This window comes from Quercus suber, unplaced genomic scaffold (genome assembly GCF_002906115.3).
Source record: "Quercus suber isolate HL8 unplaced genomic scaffold, Cork oak 2.0 scaffold_451, whole genome shotgun sequence".
Lineage (NCBI taxonomy): Eukaryota > Viridiplantae > Streptophyta > Magnoliopsida > Fagales > Fagaceae > Quercus > Quercus suber.
In genome coordinates this window covers 60202-76418 of record NW_027069902.1, presented here as the reverse complement: position 1 = coordinate 76418, position 16217 = coordinate 60202, and the positions used below count along the sequence as shown (strand labels likewise).

General features: G+C 42.9%; 3 protein-coding genes across 3 annotated transcripts; all 3 read left to right on the top strand.

Annotated features, from left to right (window-relative positions):
- The first annotated feature begins 6910 nt into the window (after positions 1-6910).
- LOC111995132 (uncharacterized) lies at positions 6911-7726 on the top strand. Its single transcript, XM_024027041.1, has one exon. The coding sequence runs from the start codon at positions 6911-6913 to the stop codon at positions 7724-7726; it is 816 nt and encodes a 271-aa protein (XP_023882809.1).
- Positions 7727-7897: 171 nt separating this feature from the next.
- LOC111995133 (uncharacterized) lies at positions 7898-8500 on the top strand. Its single transcript, XM_024027042.1, has one exon. The coding sequence runs from the start codon at positions 7898-7900 to the stop codon at positions 8498-8500; it is 603 nt and encodes a 200-aa protein (XP_023882810.1).
- Positions 8501-9610: 1110 nt separating this feature from the next.
- LOC111995134 (uncharacterized) lies at positions 9611-11544 on the top strand. Its single transcript, XM_065762300.1, has 3 exons — positions 9611-9756; positions 9877-10889; positions 10979-11544. Exons 1-3 carry the CDS (start codon positions 9611-9613, stop codon positions 11542-11544), a joined length of 1725 nt encoding a protein of 574 aa, XP_065618372.1.
- Positions 11545-16217: the final 4673 nt, after the last annotated feature.

Here is a 16217-nt window from a genome sequence, read left to right as displayed (position 1 = left end):
CTTCATGGACATATGCTTATGGTCTTTGCTGTCCTTATATTTCGGTTTTATGCTTGTCCCTGTCTTCATCTAGACCTACTGATCTTGTTTAAGTTGCTGAAATATTTTGTTTGATCCCTGTGTTATTTTGACACTCTGTTACTCTATCTATTATTCCCTTGTTACTAATATGTGTATATTTCCACATATTGTGTTTTGCTCTTGTTGTGGCCTATTCTGCGTGTTTACAAATGCCTCCTACTCCTTTAAAGAAGAAGACTTCAGCTAAGAAGGCTGATAAAATAATGAAAATGGGCAACAATCTGTTTAGGTCGGTCAAGCACTTTGAGAGATACAGAGATTCCTTCATGAAGGGTACCATTATCCAGGAGAGATTTGTTGACTTACATGATTTGAAGGACATTTTCATTCCAGAGTGCTTTGAGGGAAGAGGATGGGAGAAGTTGTTGAGTGATCTACCTACAGTCTATGAGCCCTTAATAAGGGAATCCTATGCAAATGTGAACATAAGGGATGAAGAGATGAACTGCTGGGTTAGAGGACATGAGTTCATCTTAGACGCACATGACATTGATGAGGTACTTGGTCTTGAGGGTTTAGAGGAGTATGAGTTCATCAACTACAAAGACAAGATGTTGTCCCTAGATACTGTCTAGGCTCGGATTGGTAGTGTTAAAGAAGGGAGATGTCTCAACACTAATGCCTTCCCTGCTGACATGAGGTGTTTGACCACCATCATGATATTCAATTTGTATCCCATAAGAAAGATGACAACTCTTACTAATTCCAGAGCTATATTCCTCATGGAGCTCAAGGAGAAAGTCATCATTGACATTAGCTCACACATATTTGACACTATCATCGATGAGACTAGAACCACTGCTAGGCCCAAGTTGGTCTTTCCTAGACTCCTTATGAGGATCTTCAGAGCAAAGGGTGTTAGAATTCCTCAAGATATCAGTCCTATGACTCCACTGTCAGCAATAAACAAATTCACCATCACAAGGATACAAAGTCATCTTCCAGGTGATGAAGAGGAGGGTGACCATGGAGAAGGTGATCCTATGGAAACTGAAGTTGAAACTGCAGGACAGACTTCCACACCTAGAAGTAGAACCAAGAGGAGCAGGGCTTCCACTTCATCAGCTGTACCTCTTGATGCATTTCAGATCATCCTGGAAAGACTTGATGGACTTAGACAAGTTCAAGATCAACATACCGAACGGATGACAACAATGCAGGATCAGCTTGATGTTCTCTCAGCCAAGTTTGATAGCATTCACACCAACCAGGATCAGTGACCCTTTGGCCATTCCGGTCAAAAAAGGGGAGAATTTTTGGGGCTGCTCTTGAGGGGGAATGCTTGTTTTGAGGGGGAGTTTCATTATTATATGTTGTTTTGTTTATAGTTTTGATACCATGCTAATTAATTTTGTTATAGGAAGTTTTGCTTACGCAGCCTTTATGCTTTTTGTTTATGTACTTGTTAATGCTATGCATTCTCTTAAGTACATCACTCTTGTGCCTATGTAGGATTGTTCCTAGATGCATATACGTTGTATGCATTGGTTAAGTGATGAATACTCTTATGCCCTTGTAGGATTGTTCCTAGATGCATATATGTTGTATGCATTGGTTGAGTGTTGGACTTGCAAATGATACTCTTCAAATGAGCTTATCATCCTGCATGTCCGGATGTTCATTTCTTGTGTGAATGAGCATTGTGATCACTATTGTATAGTGATTGATTGTGTTGTTCAAGCCATAGGTTAATGCTTTATTGCTTATGTCCTTTTTGCTTGTTCGTGCTTTTATTTCTCCATATGCTATTCAAGTAATTTTTTTTTCTGCATTCAATGATATTATTGTGTTGTTGTCTTTCAGGAGATACTTGTTCATATGTTCAAGAGCTTGTTAGAATCTAGAGTTAGGTGTGAGTGAGTTTTGTTCAGCTGTTCCCAACTTACACTTTAAGTCTAGAGTCTGTTGTAGGGTTTTGTCACGAAATAGTCAAAGGGGGAGATTGTAAGGTTGAATTTAATCAACCAATCGTGTTAGCTTTATTCTATGCCAATTTGCTTGTAATTTAAGCACCTAGTAACCCTGTATTTAGGTGGGTTTATTGTAAGGGTAGTGTGTGAGAAGATGTGAAGAAAAGCTCAAGATTGTGCAAGGAAGCAAAGTTTCGTGGCTAAGACTCATGGGTGGCTTGCGACTGCAAGTCGCCAACTGCTAGCATGTGAGAAGCATGCGGGGAGCTGAAGGGTCACGCCAGCTATCGCACTACAGGACAAAAGTCCCAAGCTGGTCAGGCCGTTATCTCATGGCTTGAACTCGCGACTCAGATCAGTCGCGAGGCCAAGCCGCCAAAACACCCTGTTTGGCAAAAACTAACTCTTCGCATTCCTTTCTCACCTCACTATATATAGACCCTTATACCCACCAAATGAGTAGAGCTTCCAGAAAGAATTTTTGAGAGAAACCCTAGAGAAATATAAGATTGATTCATCCATAATCTTTACCTTAGAGACTCTTTAAATTCCTCTACTCTCTCCTTCTCCATTGTCATACCCTTGAGAGGCTTTTCACCAAATCCTTATCTCACCACATCCACGTCTGTGAGAAGGTTTATTTGGTGCTTTTGGGAAGCAGTTAGGAAGGAACCAATCTACATTGGTTAATGCTATGGTCCAGTAACGGAATCCGGAAAACTAAAGAAGAAATAGGTTCAGCGTAACCTCGTTGAAGCAAGAAGCTTGGAGGGCTTAGGTACTTGGATAGATTAGGCTTGGAGGGTCTTCTACTGTTCATATATCCCAACTACATTCTTTAGTGGATTATTTACCGCTTGAAGGGTGGCGAAGAGGTTTTACGCCGAGGGCTTCAGTTTCCTCTTCGATAACACATCGTGTGTTGTCCGTGTATTTGCATCTTCCTTCCTTTTTTCTTTGCCTTATATTTACTGATGTGGATGTGTTTATATTTGGCTTAGATTAGTTATCAATTCTGTGTTTGGCTTATGTTCATGTTCCGCACATTAATTGTTTGATAATAAGCTAGAATTGATAATTTGTAATTTGGGGTCTAAACGTTCAAGGGTGAATTATACCCATTTTGAACTTTTAAGAACAATCACCCTGATGACTAAAATGAGTGGTGAAATTTTTCCTAGTCTCTTTTCAATCATGTCAAACTATGTTGAATTCACTCACACAGAGTTTCATATTCAGGGGGGCCCAAGATTTGAAATCACTACATATTATTGATACTAGAGTTAGTACATTTGCAAATCAGGGCTACCAGAGTGTTTAATACGGTAATCTAGTATGGTAGATTATTAGTATGATTGGTTTTGACTTTTTAAAAAGGGATTCTAATAAGTTTTACACTCCTGTGGCATGAGATGATTTGTGTAGGCCGAAAGACAAAGATGGTCTTGGTTTTAAAAAGTTTGAGAAGATGAATCAAGCTTTAGTTTCCAAATTGGGATGGTGGATTTTGTCCAAGAAAAATTGTTTTTGTGTGAAGCAATTGGCTGCTAAGTACAAGGTTAGAGCTGATTGGCTTAGAGCTCCAAAAGCCTCTAATTCATCTTGGGTTTGGAAGAGCATTGAAAGGGTGAAGGATATAATCAAGTTGGGAGCGTGTATATTAGTAGGTTCTAGGAATACTATTTTAGTTTGGGAAGACCCTTGGTTACCTGACAAATCAGGTTTTATTCCAACACCAAGGGCTTAAGAAGGTAATTCTTGTTTGGTAGTTTCTCAACTTCTAAAGTCTTCGGGTTCAGGCTGGAATGATATTTTCTTAAATGATCTGTTTGACCAAGAGCCTATTGTAGCTATTAAAAACATCCCAATTTGGTCTTTTGATATGGAAGATAGATGGACTTGGACTAAATTTGAAAATGGGAAGTTCTCAGTGAAATCTTGTTATCGTCTCATTTCTGATGATGACAATTCAACTGGCAGTGTTTCCCTTACAAGGAATATATTGAAGGCCAACATTCATGAGAGGCTAAAGATGCATCTTTGGAGAATTGCATTCAATCTTCTTCCCACTAGGGACAAGCTGAGTGAGTTTTCCCCTTCCTCTGAGTCTAGCTGCCCTCTTTGTAATGCTGAGACAGAGTTAGCCCTGCATCTTTTTACTCAATGCCACATTGCTTGAGCTATTTGGGTTGGTAGTCGTTGGAACATTAGAATTGATAGTTGGCATGTTCAATCTCCATCTCATTTGATCGAGTTACTTGTTGAACCTCCTCCATTTCTCCAGCTGGATAAAGAGCAAAGGAATGAATTCCTGCTATTTGGTGCTCTAGCTTTAGATTTGATTTGGATGTGGAGAAACAAAGCAATTAATGAGAAATCTCTTCCAATGGAGGGTCAAATTATTAGAAGCATTCAGAAGCTATTTTTGGAGCATTGGCGGCCTAAAGTTCCAGTGTTGACTAGCGTTCTAGCTAGAAACATCACTAGGTGGCGTTGTCGAAGTCAAGGTATGCCAAAATTGAATTATGATGCAGTGGTTGGTGATATTTCTTCATGTATAGCTGTTGTTGCCAGAGATTGGAGAGGGACGTTGGTGTTTGCGATTTCAAAGAAAGTTAACACCAATATCCCTATTCAAGCAGAGGCTAATGCTATTCTTTTGGCTGCCCACATTGCTTTAAATTTCTCTTTTTGTAACTGCATTATAGATAATGATTGTAAAGTTTGTATAGATGCTATTAGAGCTGGTGGGAAGGAAATTCCTTGGAGGCTTGTGAATTTTGTGGACTCAGTTAAGAATGTAGTTAGGGACTTTGGCCATGTATTTTTTAATTGGGTTCATAGGGAGGCTAATCAGGCTGCGCATGTGCTAGCCAATTGGTCTCTTAGCCAATCTTCTTTTGGTTCTTTTGATATGGGGTTTGGCCCTCCAAGTTTTGTAAATGTAATCTTGGATGAGGCTGCTTAGGCTTCTGTTTCTGCTATGTTTCAATAAAATTTTCTTTCAGCAAAAAAAAAAAAGGGAGATCTTGGTCTTGGCTTTCGTCCTATTACAAAATGTTGACTCGTGCTTCCCACGATTTTTTTTATTAAATATTTGGTTTAAAGTTAACAAACTTAGCTTACATCATCATCTTCTCAAAGAGCGAAATTCTAAATTCTTAAAGCATTCAATGTAAGATTAATAAATGTCAGCCTTGAATTGCACCAATTCAAATCAAATATAAGAGGAAATAATAGAGGAAGCATTTCACATTCAAGAATTCAAATCAAATATAAGACGAAAGAATAGAGGAATCATTTCACATACAAGATCTTTTTATAAAGTCGAAAATATCTTTTTGATTTCTACATTTTGGTAGTAGTTAATTTGATTCCTATTATTTTTAATTTTCAGTAAATTTTCATTAGTGAATTGATAGTAATGACTAAATTGATTGCAAGTTGAAAATAATAGTGACCAAAACCAAATTGCCTACAAGTTGAAAATAATAGTGACCAAATTGACTACTATGAAAATATAGAAATCAAATTGATAGTAACCCCAAAATGTAGAGATTATAATTATATTTTCTTCTTTTATAAAGGATAACATATGTCATCATTTGTGGGGTCAAAGAGTTTGGCAACCCCGGCCCACTTTGTAATAAGCCCAAAGCCCACACCGAGGAGGAAAGGACTTCCCAGGACAAAGGTAGAAAGCCCAACTTGCCGTGGGGCATCGCCGAGGATAGTCCCGTCCTTGGCCAACCAAGACCATGGAAGGAAGGAGCAACACACCATCAAAGGCAACCTCCAAGAGATTCCCAAGAGAAAGGATAAGTACAATGTGTCAGCCATAGAAGCATGGTAGAAGAGCAATTCCAGGATAAGCTATCACCTCCGCATTAAATGCCCACAACTAACATTCTGGCCACATTAATGAAGAAAGGACCCCTGAACAATGCTGCCTTGGTTGCTGCAACCCATAGAAAGAATGGGAAGCTGACAGATAAGACAAGCACTTAAGTGGTGACCTACATGATCAACAAATGGAGGGCCAAAATCAACCACAAGGGGGGTATATAATGTAAGAAGTCCTCCAGAAAGGGGGGGCAATGAGAAGTAGGAAATACTGTAACAATTCGTGTAATCCTTTAAACCTTTGTAACCCAGCACTGAAGAAGTAATAAAAACTTCCAGCCCCCAAGTGGAAGGCCGAGGAATAGAATTCCATGCTTTAATTCACATCCTTATTATCCAGCTTACTCTCAACCATGACTAGTTGTTGTAATCCTCACTAATCCCTAGTTCTTAAACCCATTATCCACAAATTCATTATATTGGGCTAGTTGGGCCTGAGTTCCTTCATCCATATAGGAGAAGTGCTCAAACCCAGTCCCTACAATTGGCGTTGTCTGTGGGAAGAACTTGTGTGTTAGTAAGGGCAACGATCAAGCATGGTAGGAACAGGCCCTCATCAAGCAGGCTCTCATCAGCCTAAATAGGCTAGATCCCAACAACAGGGTAACTTTCCCAACCCTGAGCATGAATGAAACGAAAAGAATGGAAGGTTTCGAGAGGGAAGTGTGCACACCACACAAACCAGCGGAAGCCACACTCGTGGGGGCAACCACGTGCTCCAGAGACAAAATAACAGCCAGGCCATGCAATCAGAAGAAGTTAAGAGTCACGTATCCCAGAGGCAGGATGATAAGCTAGCCATGCAGCGACAGATAGACAACCAAAAGAGAAAGCTGTGCCATGCTCGATGAAGGCGGTCTCATCCTAGCACTGACATGCCCTCCGATGATGAAAGCAATGATGACTATAGGTGAAGATCGAGAACTCCTCCGAGTGAGACCTTCTCCCACGAAGAAGAGCACTACCGGAGGCGAAAACATAAAAGCCCTTCTCCTAGGGGCTTGGGAAGCGATGCCATGAGCAAAACACTAGATAAACTCTCCAAGTCACCTTTCACACGCCACATAGAGGAGGCTATACTCCCTCGACGATTCCAGTTGCCAACCTTCATCATCTATAATGGCAAAACAAACCCTGTGCAGCATGTGAGCCAGTTCAACCAAAGGATGGCCGTCCATTCTAAGAACAAGGCACTGATGTGCAAGGTTTTCCCCTCTAGCTTGGGTCCAGTGGCGATGAGGTGGTTCAATGGCTTGAAGATGGATTCCATAGATTTGTATAGACAGCTGACCCAAGCCTTTGGCTCCCGCTTCGTTACAAACAGCAGAGCTCCTCGGCCCTTAAGTGCACTATTGTCTTTATCTATGTATGATGGAGAAACTCTAAAGGCCTACTCGGATCGATATTGGAAAATGTATAATGAAATGGATGACAACTTTAATGATGTCGCCATCAACACCTTCAAGAATCGACTCCCGGCCAGGCACGGCTTGAGGAAGTCCCTGACTGGCAAGCCTACCACCAGTGTGCGCCAACTGATGGATCAGATTGATAAGTACAAGCGAGTAGAAGAAGACCAGTTGCAAGGCAAGGGGAAAGAGAAGGTTATCCCTCAAAAGATGAGGGATTTCAGGTCGAACCGATATAACAGCAACCGCCAGAGCAACCAACACACAGACTATCAATACTGTATTTCGAGAACCAGTACATCATGTTGGAGAAAATCAAGAACGAGCCATACGTTAAGTGGTCAGATAAGATGGCAGGAGAGCCTACGAGGCGTAATCAGAACCTTTATTGCCAATACCACCAGGACTACGGGCATACCATAGAGGATTATAGAAACCTCTGGAACTATCTGGACCGGCTAGTCTGAAAAGGAAAGCCTGCATCATTCCAGTGGTCGTTAAGGCAAGGCCCATCAGGAACCCCAGAGAGATGCTGCCCTAAGGCCACCAGCAAGAACGATCAATGTAATCTTGGCCGTGCCAGGAAGAACCGACATGCACCCATTACGAGTGTTGTTTGTGGTTCAGCTGCCTGTCGAGGAGTCTCAGCTAGAGCCGAAGAGGGCTAAGGGGAATTCTCACCCAACCTTAAGCTTTTCAAAGGAAGACAAGATTGAAACCACCCAGCCGCATGACGATGCGTTGGTGATCACTCTCAGAATAGGGGACTACAATGTGAAAAAAGTGATGGTGGACGATGGTAGTGGGGCCGAGATTATGTACCCCGACCTCTACAAGGGGCTGGGGTTAAAACCAGAAGATTTGATGCCTTATAGCTCTCTTTTGATGAGTTTCGACAAGAAACTTGTTATTCCAAATGGCATGATTAGGCTGCCCATCCAGACCGCCCCAGAGGTAGTGGAGGTGAACTTCATAGTGGTGGACACCTACTCTCCATACACAGCCATCGTCGGCAGGCCCTGGCTCCATACCTTATTGGCTGTTGCCTCCTCCTTGCATCTGATTGTGAAATTCCCGTCAAGGGACCAAGTTCTCAAAATTCGTGGTTGCCAATCTACAGCAAGGCAGTGCATGGTGACTGCCATTTCACATAGGCTCGATGCAGGGTCCTCGGCCTCTATTGAAAAGAGCTTATAGCAATCAAAGGCCCTGGTGGTGCCTCCTGTGGTAGCTGCCGAGGAAGCAAAATACGAAGATTTAGAGAAGGTGGTCATTGGTGATGACCCAGAGAAGTTCTTTCGAGTCGGGGCTCAGCTGCCTCTTTAGGAGAAGAAGGAGTTAATCGAGTTCCTCAAAAGAAATATTGACGTATTTATATGGGATGCTTGTGATGCTTTAAGGATTGATCCATCCTTCATATGTCACCATCTCAATGTCAACCCGTCCATCACTCCCAAGAAGCAGCCACCCCGGCGCCCATCGAGAGAGCATGCTGATGTGATTAGGGGAGAAGTGAAGAAGCTTAAGCACGTAGGGGCTATCAAAGAGGTTTTTTACCCCGAATAGTTGGCTAATATTGTGGTGGTCAAGAAGAAAAGTGGAAAATGACGAATTTGTGTAGACTTCACAGACCTAAATAGGGCATGCCCAAAAGACTCATTCCTCATGCCTCGGATAGACCTGTTGGTGGATGCAACTACAGGACATCCTCGGATGAGTTTCTTAGACGCCTTCCAAGGCTATCATTAAATACCACTAGCTTTAGAGGATCAGGAGAAGACAGCCTTTGTGACACCTATTGGGAACTACCACTACAAGGTGATGCCGTTCGGTTTGAAGAACGCAAGGTCCACTTATCAAAGGATGATGACGAAATCTATGTTGGGCAAGTGCATCGAAATCTATATTGATGATATGGTGGTGAAGAGTAAAGTGGTGTTTGAGCATTTAAAAGACCTCGGCTGCACTTTTGATGGTTTGAGGAAGCATAAGTTGTGCCTGAATGCTTCCAAATGTTCATTTGGTGTGGGATTAGGCAAATTTTTAGGCTACATCATTACTCACAGGGGAATTGAGATCGATCCTGACTAGATCAAGGCTATTAATGACCTAAAACCACCACAAAATGCCAAGGAGGTCCAAAAGCTTACTAGAATGATCGCGGCCTTGAATCGATTCATTTCCAGGTTGGCAAATAGATGCAGACCCTTTTATCTCTTGATCAACAAATGGAAAGGATTTGAGTGGTCTGAGGACTGTATTATGGCCTACCAATAACTCAAAGAATACCTATCTTGGCCACCTATCATGTCTAGTCCCGAGGCTGATGAAGTCCTATACGCATATATCGTTGTGGCTTCTCATGTTGTGAGCTTGGTACTAATACGGGATGACAATGGCATCCAAAAGCCAGTCTATTACATGAGCAAGTCGCTACATGAAGCAGAGGTCAAGTACTTACCCTTGGAGAAAGCCATACTAGCTATTGTCCACGCTACACGAAAGCTTCCCCATTACTTCCAGGCCCACACAGTTGTTATTCTAACCTAACTACCCTTGAAGTCTGTACTTAGGACTGCTGATTATACTAGAAGGATTGCCAAATGGAACATAATTTTGGGGGCTTTTGACATCAAGTACATGCCTCGAACCTCTATAAAAGGCCAAGTCCTAGCTGATTTGGTGGCCGAGTTTGCCGAACCACTAGAAGAAACAGTAGTAGAGAAGCAAAACATGGATGAAAAATCAGTTGGAGCAATCTTTGTGCCAGGACCCCTTTGTTGGAAGGTGTACATTGATGGTGCAACAAATCAGAAGGGGTCTGGAGTAGGGCTCGTCCTAGTATCCCCCGAGAAGATTATCATAGAGAAATCCTTGAGACTTAGGTTCTCAGCCATAAATAACGAAGCCGAGTACGAGGCCTTGTTACAGAGGATGGTTATGGTGCAGAAAATGGGAGGAAAAACAGTAGAGATGTTCTCGGACTCGAGATTGGTAGTGAGCCAAGTAAAGGGAGAGTTGGAAACTAGAGACACAAGGATGCAAGAGTACTTAAGCCAAGTCAAACTCTTGCAGTCAGACTTCGATCTTTTCAGCCTGTCACATGTCTCCAGGAGTGGAAACACCCATGTAGACTCATTGGCCACACTTGCTACCTCTTCGGTAGGAGATCTGCCTCGGATTATTCTTATCGAGCACCTGGATAGAGCAAATGAGGTTGGGAAAGGCGCGGTTCACATCCATCAAGTTAGAGTGGGTCCTAGCTGGATGAACCCCACTGTAAGATGCCTCAAAGATGATATCATGCCCGAGGAGAAGTCAGAAGCTGAGAAAATACGAAGAAACTCTTCTCAGTTCTGGTTGTCCGAGGACTACAAATTGTATAAGCACTCTTATTCTGGGCCATATTTGCTGTGTATTCACCCGGAAGCATCAGAATTGCTTCTCGAAGAGCTGCATGAAAGGATCTGTGGGAGCCACACAAGAGGAAGATCTCTGTCGCACCGAGCTATTACTCAGGATATTGGTGGCAAAGGATGCAGAAGGAAGCCTCAGAATACATTAAGATATGTGACCAGTGTCAGAGGTTTGCCCAAAATATTCATCAGCTAGGTGGGGTTCTCAACCCTTTGTCCAGCCCATGGACATTTGCCCAGTGGGGCCTGGATATTGTAGGCCCTTTCCCCAAGGTGCTAGGAAATAAGAGATACCTGTTAGTCGGAATAAATTATTTCACCAAGTGGGTCGAAACTGAGCCATTGGCTAACATCAGAGATGTAGATGCTAAGAAATTCATCTGGAGAAATATTATCACACGATTCAGGGTTCCTCACACCCTCATTTCAGACAATGGACTCCAATTTGATAGTAAAGCCTTTAGAAGATACTGTTGCGAATTGGGGATCACAAATAGGTACCCAACTCCAGCTTATCCTCAGGGAAATGGGCAGACTGAAGCTGTCAATAAGGTCATAGTCAATGGGCTTAAGAAGAGACTAGATGACGCCAAGGGAAGATGGGTAGAAGAGCTGCCACACGTCCTATGGACTTACCGGACTACACCATGGCAGTTAACAGGGGAGACACCTTTTGCCATGATGTATGGGGCCGAGGCTGTTATTCCCCTAAAGGCAAACTTCCCAATGCTGCAGATGAGCTCCTTCACTCTAAGCAGTAATGATGAACTACTAGGGAAGAGCCTAGATCTGATCGATGAACGAAGAGAGAGGGCAATGATCTAGTTGGCCTATTACCACCAGAAGCTCAAGTAGGGATATGATGCCAATGTGAAGCTAAGACCACTAGCACCAGGGGACTTAGTATTGAGGAAAGTTATGGGTGTTGCCAAGAGCCCCTCGTGGGGAAAGCTGGGACCTAATTAGGAGGGACCATACTGAATTACTTCAGTAGCAGGGGTAGGTGTATACTACTTAGAAGATTTGGATGAAAAGCCTGTACCTCGTCCATGGAATGTAAATAACCTAAGAATGTATTATTATTAATGAAAGCATTTCTTTTAATTCAAATTTTAAGCCTATCATGATTATATGTCTTATGTTTTGGCAACCATCTAAGTGTTAGACAGAACCAAGGTCTTGCATGGTCCTCAGACTCAAACCTATGAGGAAACTAACTACTTCAAGAAAAGTCTAAGTGTTAGACAGAACCAAGGTCTTGTATTGTCCTCGGACTCAAACCTATGGAGAAACTAACTACTTCAAGAAAAGTCTAAGTGTTAGATAGAACCAAGGTCTTACATGGTCCTCAGACTCAAACCTACGGGGAAACTAACTACTTCAAGAAAAATCTAAGTGTTAGACAGAACCAAGGTCTTGCATGGTCCTCGAACTCAAACCTTTGGGGAAACTAACGACTTCAAGAAAAGTCTAAGTGTCAGACAGAACCAAGGTCATGCATGGTCCTCGGACTCAAACCTATAGGGAAACTAACTACTTCAAGAAAAGTCTAAGTGTTAGACAGAACCAAGATCTTGCATGATCCTCGGACTCAAACCTATAGGGAAACTAGCTACTTCAAGAAAAATCTAAGTGTTAGACAGAACTAAGGTCTTGCATGGTCCTTGGACTTAAACTTATAGGGAAACTAACTATTTCAAGAAAAGTCTAAATGTTAGACAGAACCAAGGTTATGTATGGTCCTCAGACTCAAACCTATGGGGAAACTAATTACTTCAAGAAAACTCGAAGTGTTAGATAGAACCAAGGTCTTACATGGTCCTCGGACTCAAACCTATGGGGAAACTAACTACTTCAAGAAAAATCTAAGTGTTAGACAGAACCAAGGTCTTACATGATCCTCAAACTCAAACCTATGGGAAAACTAACTACTTTCAACAAAGATGTGAACAAACACAAGCCCATGAGCATCACTTAAGGCATTCTGAGGTACATTGAACTTAACCCCCCAGTCTAATCAGCAGCTAACTGTTTTCTTAAGGTCAGTAAATTTTTAGAACATGCTTATAAGTACCTTTGTGCATTGTGCTGTGGCATTTGATCTTAGGATTTAAAGGCTTATCTTTATGAATGCTGCGTGCAAAGCATTTTTTACCATTTATGATAACCAATTCATTAGGTATAGGATTAATATCATAAAGTTATTCCCTTTGTATTCTATTCAGCGAAAGCAAGTCATAGTAGTAAGGTGGTTCAGTTACTAATTAGAGTCTAAGTGGAAATCGCCATTATGGACTTCATATTTTTTGACTGCTATTTCAAAAATATAAAACAAGTTGAACTATTGAGATCGTTTGGCTAATAATCAAAGCACAAATTATATAAATGGTAGAGCCCATCATAACAACAATAAATAAATAATGTAAAAAAAAGATATTTCATACGTTCAATCCAAAAGTCACATTACAATGTTCAAAAAAAAAAAAAAAAAAAAAAAAAAAAAAAAAAAAAAAAATTCAAAAAAAAAAAAAAAAAAAAAAAAAAAAAGAAGAAAAACATAAGGCAAAAGTCCAACAGGAACTATCCTAGATGGCCTATTTTTTCAGCTTTATTTTGATTCCTTCTTTGGGGAGTTGAGCATGAAGGGTCTCAGGGTCCTTAGGGCCCTAACTTAGGGGAGCAACCTGAAGGGGATCAACCAAAAGAGGTGTCTCCTCGGCATCAGGGGCCTGGGCATCTGCTGAGGACCTTGAGGCATCCTGGGGTGCATCTTGGTTAGGGCCTTTGTCTGTTTCATCCACCCCAGGATGCTCGGCTTCCTTGGCTGGCTCATCAAGGGCGGTTATAACCAAAGCAACTTTTGCTTGGGCAGTTTCAGCCTCCTCAAGAGCAGCCTCAGCCTCGGAGCCAGAGGGAGCAGTTTCACAGATGGCCGGGGGGTAATACACCCTCTCAGCCCCCCTAAGTTTGGATGAAGCCTCAACCCCAGCTTTGTTAAGGGCCTCAATCCAAACTTAGGAGCAGTAGAGCCTGCATACCCTAGGCACTTGAGCCTTGAAAGTAGCTTAGGTCTCAGCCATTCCCAAGGCAAAAGCTTCCTCCTCGGTTGCCTCCTTAGAAGTCTAAGCCTCTGTCCTACCAAACTCCGCCTCTTCCTTGGCCCTCAGGGCTTTATCTCTGGCCCATTCTGCGACCTTCTTGGCCCCCTCAGCCTCGACCAACTTCTACTTCAGATCAGCAATTTGCTCTTTGGCAACCTTCAGTTGATCCTCCACTTCAAACAGGCACCTCGTTTGGTCTTAGGCCTATTTTTTAGCACTAGCCAGGCCTACTTCAGCACTATCTCTACCCTGGTCATCTCCTTAAGATCCTTCTTGGCCTTTACGAGATCAGCTTCAGAGATCTTAAGGGTCCGAGCAACGTCCAGGCGCTTTTCATGCTCGAGATCAATGACCCTGCTCTGGTTGTTGGCTACTTTCTCCAACCTAAAAGTGGTCTAGACAGCCTGCCAATTGAAACAAGTGCACAATAAGCAGGAAACCAAAGAACAAGAAATCAAGGGAGTCACAAGTGATTAGAAGTCTTACCATGCCCAAGTACCGTTTGAGGTTAAGGAAGGCCTTCTGCTTCCTTAAGTTCTCCAGCTCGGCCATGTCAGCAGGGAGTAGCAGGGATCTCTCCAACGCATTGGCCACGTATGTGCCTTCACCCCCGCTAAAGTCTCTAAGAGAGGCATTGTCCATCAGAGGCTCCCTGTAGAGTATCGGGGCAGGGAGCCAGGCCTAGGGCTCAGCCTATAGGGCCACTTCCTTTCCTTGGCCCTAGTGCCCAATTTTTTGTTGCTTGGAGGGCCGCCGAACTTCGTCCTCCTCCTGGGAGGAACGAGATTTTTCAGCTCCCACATGCCGTTTGCCTTTATCCTTCTTCTATTTGGGGTCAGTGGGCTCGGGCCTTAGTGGCAAACTTGGCTGAGGTGGAGGAGGTGGAAGCTTAGACTGGGTGGAAGATGACCTGGTCTGAGTAGGCTGAGACTTGGGTGGGGGAGGAGGAAGCTTGGATTAAGACTTCCTCGACGCGTCCCTCTCGGGTTGGCCCTCAATCAAGTCAAACAGGTTGGGTTGGAGTTGTCTTTTAAAACCCATCTCGACTTGAAAAGAAGTCTCTACAGATAAAAGGTCTACCTCAGTCAAATTAGGGTCACCCAAGTCGTCGGAAAGATCCTTGGACAGATGGACTTGGTCGAATAAGCCAAATTCGTCCTCGGTCGGCCCAAATTAGCAACTTCTTCTTCTTCTTCTAGTCTTCTTCCCTCGGCCTCTGCAACTTGAGGGGATGAAGAAGGGCCTGCTGACGGAATGCCTTTCGAGATAGGGGATCCTTCAGGAATCAAGAACCCGTGCTCTACTACGGTGATTTTGTGAAGCCGAGGATCTTTGGCTCTAACCACGTACTTCGGAGCCGAGAACGATTTTTGAATTGGGTTGTACCCAAGGATCTTGTGAGCAGCTCTAACTTGGTTGTCTACTTCGTTCATAAAAACCTCTGCCCTAAGGATGGTCTCCAAATCTCCTTTGTTGGCCAAATGGAAGTGTCGTTCAAAAGCGTGTGGATCTGCAAAAAAGAAAACATATCCTTATTAGCAACCGAACAATGCAGACTGTAATGATACAGAAGACCAGACCCTCTCCTACTTTGAATATCCCACCTAGTGTCCCTTCCACTATCGGACAGTAAAGGCCGTCGTGCCACTCCCCAGACATGATGAGGAAGTCCTTATCTAGCCCCTTGCTGGACCCAGTGAGGCACTGGATAAGCCGAACCTTATCATCCCTCGTCTTCATATAGTAAGATTTACTCTTAAGGTGTTGGAGGTTGTAGCACCTGTTTACATCATGATAGGTTAACCTCAACCCCATCTTCTCATTTAGGGCATCTACACAACCTAGAATCCTAAACACATTGGTGGCGCACTGGGTGGGAGCTAACCGGAAATGCCTAAGGTAGCCCCTCATCACCGGCCCCATAGGGATTCTCATACCGCCTTCTAAAAAGGCGATTATGGGAATCACCACCTCACCCCCTTGCCTCCTAAAACTCCCCTATCCCTCTTCACAGTACCTTAAACCCATATTACTAGGTATCCTATAATCTGCGATGAACTTCTCCATTGCCGCTTCAAACTCAACCAACTTCTTAAACCTACCCATCTCTAGAAACAGCTAAAAGACTCAGGGAAGGACGGAAGGAAGAGAGAAAACGTAAGTTAAAGAGAGAGAAGAAGACTTACAGAAGTGAGGAAAAGCTCTTCGGATAGGCTTTTTGTGTTGGAAGAAGTTGTGAGTTTAGTTGGAGATTTGATCGAATTCAAGGTATGTGCACAAGAACTCTTGAATGTGAAAGTAAAGAGGCGAATCGGTTCAAACGGGTATTTATACCCCCAATTAAAAATAATCATGTGAGTTTTTCCGCCAAAAAGTGAAAAAGATCTCCGCCGTTAG